The sequence below is a fragment of the Tinamus guttatus genome, unplaced genomic scaffold (genome assembly GCF_059628265.1).
Source record: "Tinamus guttatus ecotype Peru unplaced genomic scaffold, ASM5962826v1 Tinamus_guttatus_pri_ptg000474l, whole genome shotgun sequence".
Taxonomy (NCBI): domain Eukaryota; kingdom Metazoa; phylum Chordata; class Aves; order Tinamiformes; family Tinamidae; genus Tinamus; species Tinamus guttatus.
In genome coordinates this window covers 494,701-513,166 of record NW_028289008.1, presented here as the reverse complement: position 1 = coordinate 513,166, position 18,466 = coordinate 494,701, and the positions used below count along the sequence as shown (strand labels likewise).

The 18,466-nt window shown below is 56.4% G+C and overlaps 1 protein-coding gene across 1 annotated transcript in view; it reads left to right on the top strand.

The window, feature by feature from the left end:
• LOC148592961 (uncharacterized) overlaps positions 1-18,466 on the top strand; it is a 375,952-nt gene that overhangs the window by 356,143 nt on the left and 1,343 nt on the right. The window contains exons 4-5 of the mRNA XM_088533010.1: positions 12,855-13,142; positions 13,813-13,882. Coding sequence (XP_088389136.1) covers positions 12,855-13,142; positions 13,813-13,882 — 358 coding nt within the window. The remainder of the gene's footprint in view (positions 1-12,854; positions 13,143-13,812; positions 13,883-18,466) is intronic.

The following is an 18,466-nucleotide window of genomic DNA, read 5'->3' as shown; positions in this document are numbered from 1 at the left end:
CTCTTTGGCGGCTGCGCGGGCTCTTTGGCAGCAGCGCTGCCGTCATTGGTGCCCTGGCAGAGGCTTGGCGTGGCCAGCGCAGCCCAGAGGCCGGCAGAGGGGCTGAGGCAGCAGGTGCCCAGGCCTTGGGCGCTCCTGCGCCCTGTGCAGCTCTGCCCCGGCGCCGCGGCCCGCCAGAGCGCCCGCACACCTGGGCCAGGCTCCCGCACGGCTGCTCCCCAAAGGCAGCGCGGAGCAGCGCCAAGGGGCCGGGCACAGCCCCAGCTCTGCCCGTGCAGCCGGCAGCAGGGGCCATACCTGGGGGCTGCAGCCGGAGCTCTCCCACTCCATGGGCTCCTCCGTGCTGCAGCCAACCAGGCCGCTGCTCCCCATGGTCTGGAAGAGAGCAGGAGACCTTGGTGGGGATGTTGTGTGGAGAAGATGAAGGATAAGGGCATCCAGCAGCTGCAGGGTCTGTACCTGGCTGCTGCCATAGCTCAGCCATTCCATTGGCTCAGGTTCATTTCCTGCAGTCCGATCAGTGCACGGAATCTGCAAGATTGAAGTAGGTGTTTGCAGGGGAGGTGCCACAGGCAGGAAGTCCTAGTCCCAGGGTCCCTCCTCCAGCCATGGGAAGCAGGAAATAGGGAAGCGGCCAGATCCAGCCCCAGCTCTCCTCATGAGGCTGGCAGCAGCAATACCTGGAGAATACAGTCGGAGCTCTCCCATTCCATGGGCTCTTCCTCCTGGCTGCAGCCATGCAGGCTGTGGGTGCTGGGAGCCTGGAATAGAGCAGGAGAGTGTGGGAGAACGGTCATGGTGGCAGCGCTGGCTCTGTGCGCGGGGCCTCGTGTCCCCTGCGTGCGCGGGGCAGGCGGTGCACAGAGCCAGGGCGCCAGGCTCAGGCAGCAGCCCCCGAGGCCTTTGCCGCTCCTGGCCCTGGCACAGCTCTGCCCCAGCACCCAGGCCTGCCAGAGCTCCCTGCCACCTCTGCCACCAGCCCTGCGGCTGCTCTCGCAGAGCCAAGCGCCAGCCATCCCCGCGCAGCCTCTGCTTGCGCGCACAGTACCTGCACTGAGCTCTCCCACTCCATATCTTCAACTTCACTTTTTTCCATCTTTCTCACTGTTCTGAGTCTGCAACGGAATGGAATTGTTTACATTTGCAGCCATGAGCACCAAGAGTCGCGCGGTGGCTTTGGGGCCTCCCCTGGGAGGCATCGTGCAGGCTGCCCTGCAGCCCCGCAGCTCCCCTGCATCTCATGGGCACCACGGGTGGCCCCTGGTGCTGCGCGGCCCTGCTGCTCACCTGGCCTTGCTGCTGCGTGGCCAGCACTGGGGCCACTGTGAGGCGCAGCCCTGGGAAGCATCCGTGTTCCCGTGGCGATAACTGCCCCTCTGGGATGTTCCACTGCTGCGTGGGGGGAGGAGGGCAGCGGCAGGGGCCAGGGGGGCCGCCGTGAGGAAGGGTCTGCGTGTGCTGGACTCCCCCTGGCACTGCTGAGCCTGGCGGCAGAGAGCAGTGCGTGGCCTTGGGCTTGCTGGGTGCCAAGGAGGGCTCCTCACGCAGCCCCATGGTGCTGCTGGCGGCTGCCTGCCCAGAGGCCGGGCTCCCCTTGGGGCTCTGCTTCCACCCCTGCAAGCAGCCTTGAACGCCTTCATCTTTCTTCCATGCTCCACTCCTGCCCATACAGCGCGGTGGACTGGAGGAAGTTCTGTTTTCCATGGTGGAGACGTGTTCCTTGCTAGTGCAATGAGCGCGAAGGGCGGTTGTGCCCTGGGGCCAGGTGTGCGTGTCCTCAGCAGAGCCCTTGTGAGTTGGTGGTGGCCTGGGAGCCCCTGGTGCTGCTGGGCAATTCTTCTCTTGTCCTGCCATGCACCTTGCAGGCGCCATGTGCTGTGGCTGAGAGCAGCCTTGGTGCCGCTCCTGCACTGCTGCCCCTGCCACGGCTTCCTAGGGCTGCAGAGGACAGAGCAGGCACATATGTGCCCTCCGCAGCAGCAGCAAGCATCTGTAGCTGCTCTGCCCATCACTGCAATGGCACTTGCTAAACGAGGTGAGTTCCTGACACTCGGGTAGGAACGGTAAAGCCAGGAGCAGATGGAGCAGGAGATCCCCCTCAGGATGGAGCAGGAGATGCCCCCCCGCGCAGCGGAAAACCCTCCAAAAGCAAGCAGCACAATGACTGCACCAAAGTGCACACACAGACCCTTCCTCACGGCGGCCCCCCTGGCCCCTGCCGCTGCCCTCCTCCCCCCACGCAGCACTGGAACATCCCAGAGGGGCAGTTATCGCCACGGGAACACGGATGCTTCCCAGGGCTGCGCCTCACAGTGGCCCCAGTGCTGGCCACGCAGCAGCAAGGCCAGGTGAGCAGCAGGGCCGCGCAGCACCAGGGGCCACCCGTGGTGCCCATGAGATGCAGGGGAGCTGTGGGGCTGCAGGGCAGCCTGCGCGATGCCTCCCAGGGGAGGCCCCAAAGCCACCGCGCGACACTTTCTTTCAGGAGACTGAAAGAAAATGAATAAATATGAAGTTGAGGACATGGAGTGGGAGAGCTCACTGCAGGTACTGTGCGCGCAGGCAGAGGCTGCGCGGGGACAGCTGGCGCTTGGCTCTGCGAGAGCAGCCACAGGGCTGGTGGCAGAGGTGCCAGGGAGCTCTGGCAGGCCTGGGTGCTGGGGCAGAGCTGCGCCAAGGCCAGGAGCGGCAAAGGCCTCGGGGGCTGCTGCCTGAGCCTGGCGCCCTGGCTCTGTGCACCGCCTGCCCCGCGCACGCAGGGGACACGAGGCACCGTGCTCAGAGCCAGCGCTGCCACCATGACCGTCCCCACAAGCTTTCTGCTCTCTTCCACACTGCAAGCACCCAAAGCCTGGGCAGCTGCATAGATGAGGAGCCTATGGAGTGGGAAAGCTCCAGCTCTGCCCTTCAGGTATTGAACCCTGCAGCTGGATGCAACGGGAGATTTGGGGCTGAGCCTGGACACTTCCCCCTTCCTGCTTGTCACTGCATAAGGAGGGATCCTGGGTCCAGACACTTCCAGCTCTGGGACTTGCCCTGCAAAAGCCTCCTTCTCTCTTACAGCCTCCGCATATGGATGGAGGGCCTGCAGGGAATGAACCTGAGCCCATGGAATGGCTCAGCTATGGCAGCAGGCAGGTACAGACCCTGCAGCCCCTGGATGTGCTTGTCCTCCCTCTTCCCCACACAACATCGCCACCAAGGTGTCCCGCTCTCTTCCAGGTTGTGGGGAGCAGCGGCCTGGTCGGCTGCAGCCTGGAGGAGCCCATGGAGTGGGAGAGCTCCGGCTGCAGCCCCCAGGTATGGCCCCTGCTGCCGGCTGCACGGGCAGAGCTGGGGCTGTGCCCGGCCCCTTGGCGCTGCTCCGCGCTGCCTTTGGGGAGCAGCCGCGCGGGAGCCTGGCCCAGGTGTGCGGGCGCTCTGGCGGGCCGCGGCGCCGGGGCAGAGCTGCACAGGGCGCAGGAGCGCCCAAGGCCTGGGCACCTGCTGCCTCAGCCCCTCTGCCGGCCTCTGGGCTGCGCTGGCCACGCCAAGCCTCTGCCAGGGCACCAATGACGGCAGCGCTGCTGCCAAAGAGCCCGCGCAGCCGCCAAAGAGCCTCTGCTCCACGGGAGCCCCCGAGCCGCTCCTCGGCCCTGCTCACGCCTCCTTTTCCCTTGCAGGACAAGCTCCCCTTCACCCTGGCTGCTGCCAGGAGGCGCTGGGCACGAGACCTCCAGCCATAACATCTTATTTGGATTTTTCTTTGGAGACTTTTATAGTAATATTTGATATTGTTGATATTATTGTTGTTAGTGTTATTGATATTGTTTTTATTGTTGTTGTTGTTAGTGTTTATTATAATTTTTTATTGTTATTGTTTAAATATATATTCCTGTATCATTGTTTAAGTTTTGTGTCGTGTTTACAAGTGAGGTCAAGCACAGAAATCATCCCTATTGCAGAGGTGTGTGTGTAGCCCTAAGATTCCAGCCCCTAGGGGCAAGGGAGGGTGTTGCAGATAGTTAGGGTCCGGCAACCGGAAGATATCGCGCTGTACGGAAAGATAGGGCCCCTAATAGCCAATAGTGTTTAGTTTATGATGTAAGCAAATGGATGTGACGTTGTAAACCTTAGCTATATAACACCTTGTTACCCATCAATAAACGCCATTTGCCGTCCACCACATTGGTGTCAGCGTGCTGATGGCCCGAGCGGCCTGGGGGTGGTCGCCGTGCCATTCCTGAACCAGGTCGCCGCGCCGCTTGAACGGCAACAAGTGGTGCCGAAACCCGGGAATCATCGCCTGGACGGGTGAACGGCGGCCGGAGCGGCAGGACCAGCCCGGTGGGGAGGACGCTCCTGGACCAACAAGGAGGATGGAAGCCCTTGTGAAGGTCGTATCGCAATTACATAAGCATTGGGGGATTGATTGTAAGCCAAAAGATTTTACTCTCGCTATTGCGAGGCTTTTAAAAATTAAGGTTATAGACCAGCCGGTGGATATTCTGAAGTCCCTGAAGTGTGTCCCTAAAGTGTGGGACAAATGTACTGAGGCGTTAGCCGAGGAGATGATGTCTTCCGGTTGTGGGAAAAACCTTAAGGGTTGGGGAAAAGCTGTACAAGCCCTGCAGAAAGCTATAAAAGAGCAGGAGACCTGGGTAGCGGTAAGGGACTGTTTGCTGGCCACCCCGAAAATGGGAGTCGGGGCAGCCGCACAGACTTTGTACCCCCCAGATGATGGTGATTCTGCTGACCCTAAAGATCTGCAAGAGAGCGACACATCCCCTCCATCCCCGAACCCCGTCCCGCTTACAGAGGAGCAGAAACAGCCGAAATCTGTTTGGAGTGAGCTAGCCGAGGAAGCTAGGAACATTGAAAAGAAGTCAGAGCTTGGGGACGTCTGGGCCAGGCCACCACCCTATGCCCCTCAAAATGGCGCCGAGCCGCAAGGGGAAGGGCCGGGCGAGGGTGCCCCCGGCGCGAGTGAGGGGCCGAGAGCCAATGGGAGTGACCGGACAGGTGAGGGAGGCCCGAGCGAGGGGCCCAGAACCAATGGGGGTGACCGGACAGGTGAGGGAGGCCCGAGCGAGGGGCCGAGAACCAATGGGGGTGACCGGACAGGTGAGGGAAGCCCGAGCGAGGCGCTGAGGACCAATGAGGGTGACCGGACAGGTGAGGGAGGCCCGAGCGAGGGGCCGAGAACCAATGGGGGTGACCGGACAGGGGAGGGAGGCCCGAGCGAGGGGCCGAGAACCAATGGGGGTGACCGGACAGGTGAGGGAGGCCCGAGCGAGGCGCTGAGGACCGATCAGAGCGGCCATTTCACAAAAGGCGCCTCCGCGGGTGGAAGGCGGGGCGAACCAAGAGGGGGGAACAGCCCGCCCGCAACGGAAGTAGGCGGGACGGAAGTGGGCGGAGCCGGAGCCCAACGAGAAAGTACCGGAGCCCGGAAGTGACCAGTCAGTCGAGTTCCGGCTCTGGCTCAGACACTAGTGAGGACGAGTGGCTCACAACTGATTCAAACTTAAGGAAGGAGAAAAAGAAGGTAACCAGAACTAAGAGCCAAAATATTCCCACCCGAATTAAAGAAAGGCCGCGAAGGGGAGAAACCCCTCTCACGGACTGGAAGGAAATAAAGATCCCATGTGCTGACTGGGGCCCATCAGCCGCGCTAGCGTTCCCGGTCCAGGTGACAGAGAGGGGACAGAGGGTCCACTCGCCGATAAAATCTAAGGACGTACAAGCGATTGTTAAAGCAATTGCGGATAAAGGGATTAATTCTGCCATGGTCTCAACCCTCATAGATGGTATCTTCGGGGGGGACGATATGCTCCCGTTCGATATAAAATAAACTTGTAGGCTAATCTTTGATGGAGCAGGGATGATCGTTTTCAGACAAGAATGGGAAGACAACTGTACAAAGTATTTAGCCCAAGTAACTGGGGCAGATCATCCATTACACGGCTCCAGCCTGCAGCGGTTAATGGGTGCAGACCCAACAATGATCACCCCCCAGCCGCAGGCCCACGGCCTTTGGGCCCATGAGGTTATGACAACTACTCGTGCGGCCAGAGAAGCTATTTGCACAGCCTCTAGAGTTGTTGCCAAACCATCGCCATGGTCCACAATAAAGCAAAGTGAAAGTGAGAGCTTTACACAATTTGTAGATCGTCTCCAAGCAGCGGTCGACTCTTCGGCCCTGCCCACAGAGGCAAAAGGCCCGGTCGTAGCGGAATGTTTACGCCAACAATGCAATTCGGCAACCAAAGAAATCCTGCGATCATTGCCGGCGGGGGCAAGTATCGCAGACATGATTAAGCATGTTGCAAAGGAAGAGCATCTGACCCCAATTCAGGTGGCTGTTCACACCGCAATAGCCAACGTAATGACATGTTCTAAATGTGACCAGGCAGGCCATGTTGCAGTAAACTGCCCTTGGCTGGGGGACTCGCTGGCAGCGCTCCCCCCACGCCAAGATCGAGCCAAAGGTCACTGTCGGGGAAGATGGCAGAGTCAAGTGGTGCCCGCTTAAGTCTATTAAACCAGACCTTCAAAATAAAACTAATGAAAATTGTGAGTTTCTGTTCACAGGACCGGATCATCGGACGCCCCGGTGACAGGCGTCCCGCCCGAGCCTGTGAGTTCCACGCCGACCGAATCCAGAAAACAACAAAACAGCCTCCGCAAGAGGGGGCCGCGATGCCTTTGCGTGATCTAAATTTTGCAGCTTGTCACTATAGGACAAATAGAGTCACATCAGCCCTTTAAATGGGTACTTGAACAGATGGAACAATCTCGAGTAATTAGTACAAAAGTAACTACAGGGTCACCAGTTTTCAGTGCCACGCCTTGCCAACCAGCACCCATTGAACCCTGTTCCAAACGCAGCTGGTACGAAAATTGGTTCACCGGTTCGTCGTGGTTAACCACCCTGATATCCACCTTGATAGGGCCGATCACAATGATCATGATGACACTGATCTTTGGACCCTGTATATTGAATAAGCTCATGCCGTTTGTCAAGAGTCGGCTAGAGAAGGTTAACATCGTGTTAGTGGAACGCCGACAACTGCTTTAAGAATATATCCACTCAGTGTTATCCCCAAGTTATCCCAAGGTACACCCTATTCCTATACCGCGGTATTACCTATCATCCCCTACCTTCTACACTTTGCGCCTTATGTTTTTATGTCAAGTTTATGATACATAATTTTAAGATTGTTATAAACTATAAGAATAGAATAATATAATAATAAGAATAAGTAAGAGTAATATAATAATAAGAGTAAGTGATAAGGTAATAATGACAGTAAGTAAGAGTAAGATAATAAGTGATCACAATAAGATAATAACAAGATAGTAATAAGAATAAGATAATAATGAGAATAAGTAATTAGAATAAGATAAGAATATGTAAGAATAAGATAGTCATATTTTAGCTAGTTTTGTTATGCATAGGGAGGGGGGAAATGTTGCTACTACACTGTTACAGATAGTTAGGGTCCGGCGCCCGGAAGATATCGCGCTGTACGGAAAGGTAGAGCCCCTAATAGCCGATAGTGTTAGTTTATGATGTAAGCAGACAGATGTGACGTTGTAAACCTAGCTATGTAACACCTTGCTACCCATCAATAAACGCCATTTGCCGTCTACCACACTGGTGTCAGCGAGCTGATGGCCCGAGCGGCCTGGGGGTGGTCGCTGTGCCGTTCCTGAACCAGGTCGCCACGCCGCTTGAGCGGCAACACCTTAGTCCAACTCCTCCTTATGTACAGTCAAGCGTGCTTCAGAAATGGGAGAGGCACATCACCCCAAGGTCTCTGCGCTACTCGCTGCACCCCTAACACCTTCTATCACTCCCTCTCCAGAAACCCTTCACACCCCTAGAGGATATGAAGAGAAAACGGGCTAAGGGTGACCTCAGGCTGCCAAATCACAGGCTGACCAGATACAGGGACTTCTTCACTAACTTGATGTTATGATGTTATGATGAAGCAGTCCTGTCCCACATGCTGATCACTGAGGGATGCCACTAACAGCCAGCTGCCGCTTGGCAGCACTGTACTGCTGATCACTGTTCTCAGTGAGCCTGATGCTCCATCTACCTCCCTTATGGTCCACTGATCCTCTGCAGATCAGTCCGCAATTTGACTAGAAGGAGACTATGAGAAACCTTTTCAATGCCCTTGCTAAAGTGAGAGTTTACAGAATCCCCTGCTTTGTCCTTTTGCACACAGGCTTTCCTCTTGAGGCAGGAGGCAACCAGGTTGCTCTGGGAAGGGTTAACTTTACTATTCTATCAGGTTGGTAGGTGGTTTCACCAGGAAAATCTCCTGGCTCCTGTCCCAGTGCTGCTCAGCTACAAAAATTATTATTAGTTTGTCCTTAAACTCTTGAAATTCCCTTTGCTGCTGCTTGTCCTTGTTGTCTCTTGTCCTTTCCTGACCTTGGCCCCAATCAGACTTTCACCAAGGACAGTGACACCTTCACCTCTAAGCGCAGCCTTGCTGGGGTCTTCAGGCACCACGCAGGCAGGCCTGCTCCATGGTAGGAGAGGGGTCTGCAGACAGTGGGGCTGCCTTGGGGACCCTCAGCAACAGGCAGCAGAGCAGGGGCACATTGCAGGCACCTGGCGGTGACAAGAAGGCAGGAGCGTCCCTCCTCCCTGGGGGCAGACGCCTTCTGAGGGCAACGGCACGCTGGAGGTGTGGGGGACCCTGGACCCTTCCACAAGGCTTCACACACGGTCTGTTTTTCTCCTGCTTTGGAGGTTTTCCCCACAGATTAATTTTTACTGGTATTCTTACACTTTGCCACTTCTTCCCACGTTTTTCCCACATTTTCCTCTACTTTGATAGTTTTCCCATGATTTGACTTTTTTCCTTCTCTTTCACAAACATTCCCTCCCATGTTTGTGACCATTTTCTCACACTTGTGAAGATTTTCCTACCCTTTTGTCTTTTCCCCAACCTCTCCTTCTATTCCCATGCTTTCTCAATATTACCGAGCTCTGTGTTCTTTTTGCACTTTCCTTTTTTTCCCATCACTTCACTCTTTTTCCACTTTTGTAACCATTCCTGCACTTTTGACCATATTCCTACACTATCGTTCCTTGCCCATGTTTTTCCCTATTTTCCAAGATCTGGGCACTTCTCCAATGCTTTTGCACTTTTTCCCACCATTTCAATCTTTTTCCAATGCTTATATTTGCCTATATTATTTTCCAACTCTTGCGCTCATTTGCTGCACTTTTCCCTATGCTTCTAGTAATTTTCCCATGCCTTCCCTTCTTCCCCTTCCTTTAAGTGTTCTCCTACACTTGCCGTATCCTTGCCACTTATTTCCACTTGTACAACCTCGTTAAAAACCCTGTATATCTCAATAAAACCTATAACCATTTCTTACATATTAAGATGATAGCTAATGTCTCTTAGCTAGGCATGCACCTAGATGGGGAAAAGAACAATTTCTTTACATATTGATTGCAATTAATAAATGGTATTAACTCCCTTCTCCACTCTTACCACTCAATGCTGCACCCACAGGGCAGGAATTTTGGGGGTGGTAAATGCATGTAGGCAGAAAGAAGCCCATGTCAGGAACCTAAGCACAAGAGCCCCAAGTGTTTTGTCTTTTCATGGTGACCGGTTGGGGGTTGGCGTCACATGAAGCTGATGGGGTGTAAAACGCGGCTGTTCCCATGTGCTGACCTGATGGTCGAGCAGGTGGCCACGCTGGTGAGGAGAGCCTCAAAGTGGGAGCAACTCGGGGAGGAGGAGGACTCCAAGAAGAGTGAGGAAGTGATGGCCTGGGATGGCAAGGAATAGCCACGGGGTGATGTGGGAAAGAGAAGCTCAGGGAGGGAGCAGTGGGATGCAGGGAGCTCTGCCTTGGGATGAACCAAGAGGCAATCGAGAGCACAGGGGCGAGGACGGGGGTGGCCTCATGGTGGGTGTCTGCTATGGAGCGCCTGACAAGGCCTGGAGAGCGCAGCCCTGCAAGGCCCGGAGAGCGCAGAGCTGTGGAGGGGACAACTCGTCCTGCGCCCCAGGGACCTGCTCAGGAGTGGGGAGAGGAGGAACCGACGCGGTGCCTGGTGTCCCCATGGCAACTCCCAGGGCTTTGTGATGGGGGTGGCATCACACCCACAGGCCACTGTGATGGGGCAGTCCCCAAGGTGACCGTGTCCCTGCTGGGGTCTTCACTCTGAGGATTGCGGCGCAACCAGCAGGGAGCAACTCCCCTTGGTGCCCGTGCAAGAGGTCCTCAGAGAGGTTCCTAGAGATGGAGAAGGAGCAGCAGGCGAACGCCCGCACCTCATCCATGGAAGGGAACTCCAGTGCGCAAGAGTGCACGAGTGAGGTGAGTGTTGGGGCTGGAGGGAGAGCTGGGAGGCAGGGACAGGACCCGCATGGAGAGCACAGGGGTGGTGGGGAAGGAGCCCTGGGTCAAGATAGCCGGGCAGGAGCTCCTCCAGCGAGGGGACGTGCATTCCTGGGCACGGAAAAAGCAGCCTGACCTGCACTCTCCCCCTGTACTTGATGCTGGTGATGTTGCACCTCAAACACTGTGTTCAATTCTGGGCCCATCACTAGAAAAACTAAAAATAAAAGCCATGGAGGCACTGGAGTGTGCCCAGAGAGGGGCACCAAAGCTGGTGAAGGCTTTGGAGCATGGACCCTATGAGGAGTGGCTGAGGGAGCTGGGGTTATCTAGGAGCCTCAAGGGAGACATTATTGCTCTGCGCAAGAACCTGAGAGGTGGTTGTAGTGAGGCAGGGTTGCTCTATTCCCAGAAATAGCTATCTATAAGACAAGAGGGAATGGCTTCAGGTTGCACCAGGAGAGGCTCAGGTTAAATATTAGGAAAACTTTCCAGGTGGAAAGAGTGCTGAAGCATTGGAAGAGGCTGCCCAGGGAAGTGGTAGAATCGCTGTCCCTGGCAGCCTTCAAGAAATGCGCAGATAAGGCACTTTAGAGCGATGGTTTAGCAGACATGGGGTTGAGGGGTTTACAGTCGGACTGAATGGTTTTGGCGAACTTTCCCAACATAGTGATTCTATGATTCTTTGATCTGGACGCTCCAAGGCCCGCATGAACCCCATGAGCTCTGTGCTGAGGGCAGAGAGCAGGTCCAGGCCACGCACAGCCGCATTGTGCTCAGCCAAGAGGTTCCCTTCGACACGAGGCTGGAGTTTCCTGTGCTTAGGAGCTGCTCGTACCAACACAAGTCTCCCCATCACGGGCCTCCTTCTCCCCACAGGTGGGCCAGCAGGAGCTGCCCGCAGCAGTGCAGCGCAGCGGGAGCCCGGCTTCGTCCCACCAAAGGGACCGGCTGTCACCGCTACCCGGCCCTCAGGGCTCGGACACCTCTGAACACGGCATCGCACAGGTACAGAGCTGAGCGGCGGTGGAGGCCGAGCCTCTGCCTGACTCCCCATGGGGCCAAGAAGCAGGCGGGACGTGCTGGGAGACACCAGGAGGTCTCTGTGCCCGGCAGGCCGAGCGCTGCTCTGCACGGCAGCCTGCACGCACCCGCCTCGGGCTCTCTGAGGAGCTGCCTTTGCCCAAGGCTTGCCCATAGGCATGAGCCCTCTCCCCAGGCAGCCTTTGGGAGCAGGGCAGCAGCCACCTGCATGGCAGAGCCATCGTCAATGGGCTCAGAGGCTGCCGGGGGTTTCCCGTTGGGAAGGATGGAGGGAAGGGTCAAGGACGGCAGTAAGGACTGCCTTTGTGGTGGCCTTCATTGCAGGTTGTGGAGGAGAAGGCCAGCGATGTCCCCTCCACGGTGCAAGAGCCGCAGCCCTCCACCAGCCTTGGAAGGACTCAGGAAACGCTATCGCCCGCTCCACAGGACCAAGCACAGCCTGATGCCGGTGGTGCTCGGATGGAGCTCGCTGTACCTGTGCCACCACACGCACTGGCACGTGTCATCGATCAAGGTGCACGGGCAAGATCATGGCAGCTCCAGAGCATAGAGTGGCGCCCCAGCACATCATCCTCTGCACCTCAGAGAGGGCCTGATCCCTACAGCCGTCGGGGAGAATTCCAGTGCAGCATTCCTAGCTGGCCGAGCTGGCCTAGCGGACTAAGCTGTCCAACTGGGCCAGTGAGAGCACGGCCATCACGGACACGGCAGCAGCCCTTGGAGATCACGTGCTACCTCCAAGGAAGGCCAGTGCACGTGCACCAAGACAACACTGCGCGCTACCTGGCTGTGCTCAGCATCAAAACAGAGCCGCTGGAGGAGCTCGAGAGGAGCTGCCTGCACCGCACTGGACAGGGCTTGGCCCAGCTCCGAGAAGGAGCTTTTCCAAGGAGGGAGCAGAACCTGAGAGAGAGCCAGGGCGAGCGAGAGGAGGGCCGTGACAACCGTTTGTCCCTGACGCTGGCAGGATCACTCAATGCCAGACCCAAGGAGGTGAGTGCAAGGAGTGCTGGGCCACGGGGGAGCCCTCCCAGTGCTGTGGCCAGCAGCTGTGCCGCGCCGTGCGGGACAGCCGGCTTGTCAAAGCACTGGCGGAGCCCCACGAGGCCTTTCCTCCCTTCACAAACCTCCCTCTCTCCTTCTAGCTCCTCGCCAGAAACTCCTTCTATGACCTCTGGAGACCAGAGATCACGCGAGTGGAGCTCCTCAAAGGCGCAAGCTGCAAGTGGGAGGTGCTGGAGCGGCTCTATGCTCATGCCCCAACACGGGAGGCGCCGAGAGGCAAGAGAGGCCTGGGAGCACTGCAGGAGGAGACAGCAGAGGACACGGATGAGGAGGAGGAGGCTGGGGAAGAGCTTGTGCAAGGGGAGGAGGTGGAGGAAATTAACTCCTTGCCCTGGGTCAGAGCCAGCCTCTGCAGCCCAGCTGTGGACAAGGACACGGAGCACAAGAAGGTGCCCTGCTCGCCCCATGTCAGCAGCACAGAGGCTGTGAGCGAGGCACCTGGCCACGTGGAGAGCCCCTCTCTGGAGCCAGCAGTGCCCAGGGGCGGTGAGCCAGGAGCACCTGCTTTGGCCAGCAGCTTTCTGCACGCAGAGGACAGCATGTCTGTCCCACCACCAGCAAGTGCAGGAGCAGAACCAGAGGCCTCCCCTGCATCCATCAACTGCATCCAGCATGCAGGGGAAAATGCTCCTTCAGCTCCATCAGTTCCTCCAGAAACTGCACAGGAGGCCTCTCCCTTGGCTGAAACCCCTTGGGATGAGATGAGCAGCAGCCCGTCTCCCAAGGAAACCCTGCTGCAGGAAACAACAGCAGCAGCTTCTCCCGCGGCTGCAGGCCCTGCTCCCCAGGTGAGCAAGCAGCACCTCCCCTGTCCCCACCATCCCTGGGAGCTGCTGTGGCAGCTGTGTGGGGGGTGCCCAGAGTTGCCCCATCTCGTCGGAGCCCCCCTGCCCGTGGCATCCCACTGTCACCCCCAGGCATTTGCCCTCTGCCATGTCTCCATGGGGAGATGCCGGCTCCACTCTGTTTCCCAGTGCCAAAGGCACAAGGATGAAGTCTGCTCCAGCCCACGTCACATTCAGCCCTGGGGTCTGGATGCCGAGCGAGGAGGGAAGGGGCAGCCCCAGCAGCAGCCCCCTCCACACCAGGGCACAAGCCCCCTTGTGCCACACACGCCCCCGACTGCCTCCGTTCCCCATGCCCAGCCCTGCTGCTACGGCCCCACAACGAGCCTTGTCCCATTGCCGTGCCAGCCACAGGTCCCTTCCCTTGGCACGCACAGCTGGGGACAGCCTGCCCCAATCCCAAAGCCTTTCCCCCATGCAGCCTGGGGCACCGCTACCCTGAGCAGGGCCAGCTAATGGCTTCTGGGTTCCTCTTCTTGCTCTGCCCATGCAGGTGGCCTTGGAGCACAACAAGGACGAGGAGTCGCCCTCCTCCTGCAGCCCCACACCAGAGGTGGATCCAGGTACGTACCTGAGTGGAGAGCCCTGCTGGGGACAGCGGGCCTGCCCCGCACAGCCAGTAGCACTGAGGCCGGCAGCAGGACACACTTGGGAGCTGCCGTGCTGAGGCCACAGCTCCTTGGGAAGCCCTTGGTGGCTGCCACAGGCAGGTGCTCCCTGCCACCCGCTCAGCCTCTTACCCTGGCCCTGCTTTCCCTGCAGGCACCACCGCCCTCCCGCACGTCGCAGCTCCCCGGCGATGGCGCTCACGGCTCAGGACGGCGCTTCGGACTCTGCGCAGAGCGGTCTGCTGCTGCTGCATGGCGGGGCAGCGAGAGGAGCAGCGAGCAGACGCACATGCCAGACAGGTCCCCTGAGATGGGGGCTGAAGCAGAGCAGAGAGACAGAGCGACAGACGCTGTGTCCTGGGGGCTACGGAGATGCTGCCCTGTTGTGTCCTATAGCACCCTGTGCCCAGAGAAACCAAACTTGCCAACATCGCCAGCAGCCATCGCCTGCTTCAAATAAACCCCTTTGGTAGCTTTTTCTCCCCGTGTCAACTGGTGACAAGTGGGGCTGTGGGGCTATAAGGCCGTGGGGTGACTCCTAACTCCGCACTGGTTTTGGTGTTGGGGTGGGTAGCAGAACCAGTGAAATGGGGCTCCTCGTCACTGATAATGCTGGCATGCGTCTCTGCTCTTGACTGGTTCTCCGAGTGACCCCAGGGCTCTTGCAATAGCAGCAGATTAGGTGAAATACCACCTGGGGAGTGTCCCTCAGAGGCAGAAATTTTCAGCATTTCTCCTGGGAATCTTGAGAAAAATGGATTCATAGTCACCTTGTGCAGAGTGAGGACAGCTCGTCTGCCTGTCAGCCTTGATTCCAGCATCATGTGCTCACATCTCTTTGAACTGCATTATGATCACCCTAAATAAGTTCCCCTAAAAAGAACCCAGCCCTTCCTAAGAGAAGACCAGTCCAGTTTCAAAACCTCCGATCTCCAACTTCTCTCCCTTTCTCAGGGCACTTGACGGAGGTCTCCAAGCTCCACTTCTAGCCAAGAACATGCAGGGCTCTTTTTAGCTACCCATAGGCACTTTCTGAACAATTTTTTCATACTCTTAAGTCTTTGTAACAGGTGACAGGAAAATATTGGAATTAAAATTAGCCCTTGGAGAGGCCCTGGGGTCTCTGAGGGAGCTGCCTGGGCCTGGCAGCTGCACCTGCAATGGCACCAGCTGTCCAGGACTCCATGACCACATCCCACACCAGTTATTCTCAGTTCCACCTGAGAGATTACGTCTTCCACTCCACATGCTCCAAGATACATATCTGTATGTATTGCACAGGCCACTTGCGATATGTGGATGCAGATCCTGGCAAGAGCTGAGGAAGCTTCAGGCCTGAACCTCAGTGTCCATCGGGCAGCAGGCTCCAAGCTCCCTTTTGTTGGGGGGACATTCCTTCTGTCTCCTGCTAAAGCATTTGTACCTGTTCTCCAAGGAGAACTTGGTTGGATAGAGAGTCACAGACCTCTAATGACTTTCAGTCCTACCTAGACCATAAAAGCAGGTGGACCCATGATGGACAGAGACCCAGTTCAGATCCTGTAGGAAAATCTCACAAGATCCCTCCTGTTGGAAAGGGAGGGGAATTACTACAGACAAAGAGCCTGGCAACCACAGGTTATTAATGGTGCTGCTCTCAATACACCATGCTTGCTCAGGCACAGGATTCATTTAGCAGTCTAAAAGATCTTGCTGGACTCCCTGGTCCAATGGCAGCTGGTCGCAAGTCTCTGCTCCTTGTCCACGTTCGATGGAGAAGATCATGCTCATAGCAGCACAAATTCCTGGTGCTAAGTGCTCCATCTCCCTCCTCTTGATTAAGGAGCTGCCTTTCTCCAGGGCTGCAGAGCTCCGCAGGTGTCAGCCCCTCCACAGGGCACCCTCAGCAAACCCTCTCGTCCCCACCGCTGCTGCTGGGACAGGAGCGGCCTCAGAGCCCGTCCCCAGCCATGGGCCAGCGCTGGCCTCGCAGCTGCTCTGCCAGCAGGGACCTCCCAAGGAACTGCCCAGCCAGGCGCCTCTTGCTGGCCTGCCCGGGACTCAGCAAAGAGCAGAGCTCACGGTCACCCTCACAGACATGGATGGACCTGCTAATGCCTGGTGCTGTCCAGTCAGGAGCACAGACAATGTGACCCCCCTCCCAAGCAAGAGCAGACACTGCTTGATCAAGGGGATTGAACTAGATCATCTGCAAAGCTCCTTCCAACCTCAACCATTCTGTGATTCTATAAATGGTCTCCACTGGAATAGATCAGCTTTTTGAGCTGTAGGGATCTGCCTGTCCCTCAGCTTTATTGTGAGTGCTGCTCTAGCAGGATAGAAGGCATCCAGGATCATTAGAGATGACCAAGGATATGCCTGACCTGGTCTCCCAATGAAGCTCTATCTCCAGTGATTCCATTAGGACCTTTAGGCCAGGAACTTGCAAGCAGACCATGTGCATGCTTAGCCTGGTAAGGGGGAATCCCACCTGCCATGTATTTGTGGAGTTAATGAGTTAGCTGAATCCTTCTCCAAACCTGGCGCTTCTGAACAGACATGTGGGGCCCCAATAAGTCATCTGAATAAGTCATCTGAATCATATATGCACGATGTATCAACAAGCTCCCTTCTTATTCCTGTCTGGGTGTCCTTCCTGGTTAAGAGATGTGAATCAGGACTTCCAGTGGGACATTTCGAACTTTGGTAGATAATCATTATCTGATGAAATAAATTGCAATGTTGGAATCTGTATCCCTGTACTCTTTAGAGAAGGAAAACAGGTTACTCTACTTGATGGAACATATCTCAGAGGGAGGAATCGCAAGGGACAGAGTAATTCATGAATTGAACTGGGCTGCAGCTCGTGGCAGCCTGTCAGCACTGCCCAGAGACAGCCGAGTGCAGGAGCAGCTCCTGTGCCAAGAGCAGCAGGGCTGCGGGCACTGCCTGCTGCTGCGGACAGCAGAGGAGAGAGGACAGAGAGGTGAAAGGCAGCGTGGAGTGGGAGGACAGAGCAGAGTTCATGGTGGGAGCAATTTGTGACACAGTAAGTCACCGGCTGCAGGGTAATGCTATGGAGGTTTCTGGAGGGGTCTGCAGCACCCCTCCAGCTGATGACTTTTTTTTTTTTTTTTGAGGATTGTTCTCCCTGTTTCTACTTCGCATACAAGGAGATGCTTCAGAACAGAAATCCCCTGTCCCAGCATCACAAGGTCAGGGCATCATGGCTGCTTCTTCTGGAGCTGGTGCAAGACAGTGAGGGCAATGTGGGCACACAGGTTCTTCAGAGCACTGTTCTTCAGAGCAGTGTCCATGCGCCCCAGGGTGCTGTGTGCCCGGTGCAGTGATTCTGTGAGGATCAGCACTCAGCCTGCCAGGGCGCTGCAGGGAGAAGCTCTGGGTGGGAGGAGAGATCCCCCTGGGCAGGTTCATTCTCCTGCTGAGAGGCTGCTGTGTGGGGTCAGGGCTGCTCACAGCTCAGCCTCACCCACACCACATATCTGGAAGGGGCTTTTCAAGAGGACACTCTTGGGAAGCTTCTATGAAAGCGAAGGGAATATCCAGAGGCTAGGATTTTGTTTTGTATCCTTAACAAGGCAGCAAATGAATGGGACATTTTAGCTTTAGATGCTTGAAGGAGAGTTCTGCAGTGCTGCTCTGAGGGATCAATAGGTCTGTGAGGACCCCAGAATATTCCTTCAACTGCCTTTTCACCTGTGGGCAGCAGCAATATCCCCTTTGCTGCTCTCCTCATTCTCATTGTGCTTAGTCTCACTCTGCTCTCAAGGGGAAGGGCTCCAGGGCATTTCTGACCTCCTCTGCAGTCAGGTTTCCAGAACAGCAGAGCTGCCTCTCTCCTGCCATGTGCCCATTTCCCATTGCAAGGCACAGGGTCTGAGAACCACTGCCCTGGGAGTCCACACTGTCTGGGAGGTGCAACCTGGGGATGGTGCTGCTCTGTCTCTCTGTCTTCCCTTGGCAGCAGTCACAGTGTTTCTCCTCGTTTCCCTGCCTCTCCTTTCTGCTCTTGTCCTGGCAGTCAGCTGGGGCTTCAGCTACAAATTCAGATACTCACCCTGAGGTCCTGCCATGGAGGTGTCTGAAGAGGGGCAATGTGCCCAGGGTGCTGGGCAGCGTCATTGGAGGGGCTGCAAAGGGGTTGACTCTCCCTTTAGGAGACCCTGTGACTGTCGGGACACATGACTGTCTCTTGTCCTGCTGGGGTTGTGAGGTGCCCTCCATAAGAGGATTCAGTGCACAGAGTCTTTGCCATGTCAGGAGCAGTGTCCTGTTCTCTCTACCAGATATCCGCCTTGAACTTAGAGGGAGAGCAGAGTTAAATGAGTGCTTTGAAACCAGTCTCCTATGATCTCAACAGAGTCCAGATTTGTCTGGAGGAACAAGGCAGATGGACTCAACAGCACTCCTCACTGTTCCCTAAGAAGCAGAGAGCCCATTTCCATCTCTAGTCTGCTTAATGTTCACATTATCAGAAATAGAGACATCTGTCTTTATCTGCATGCCAATAAAGACACGCAAAGAACCTGACGAGATATG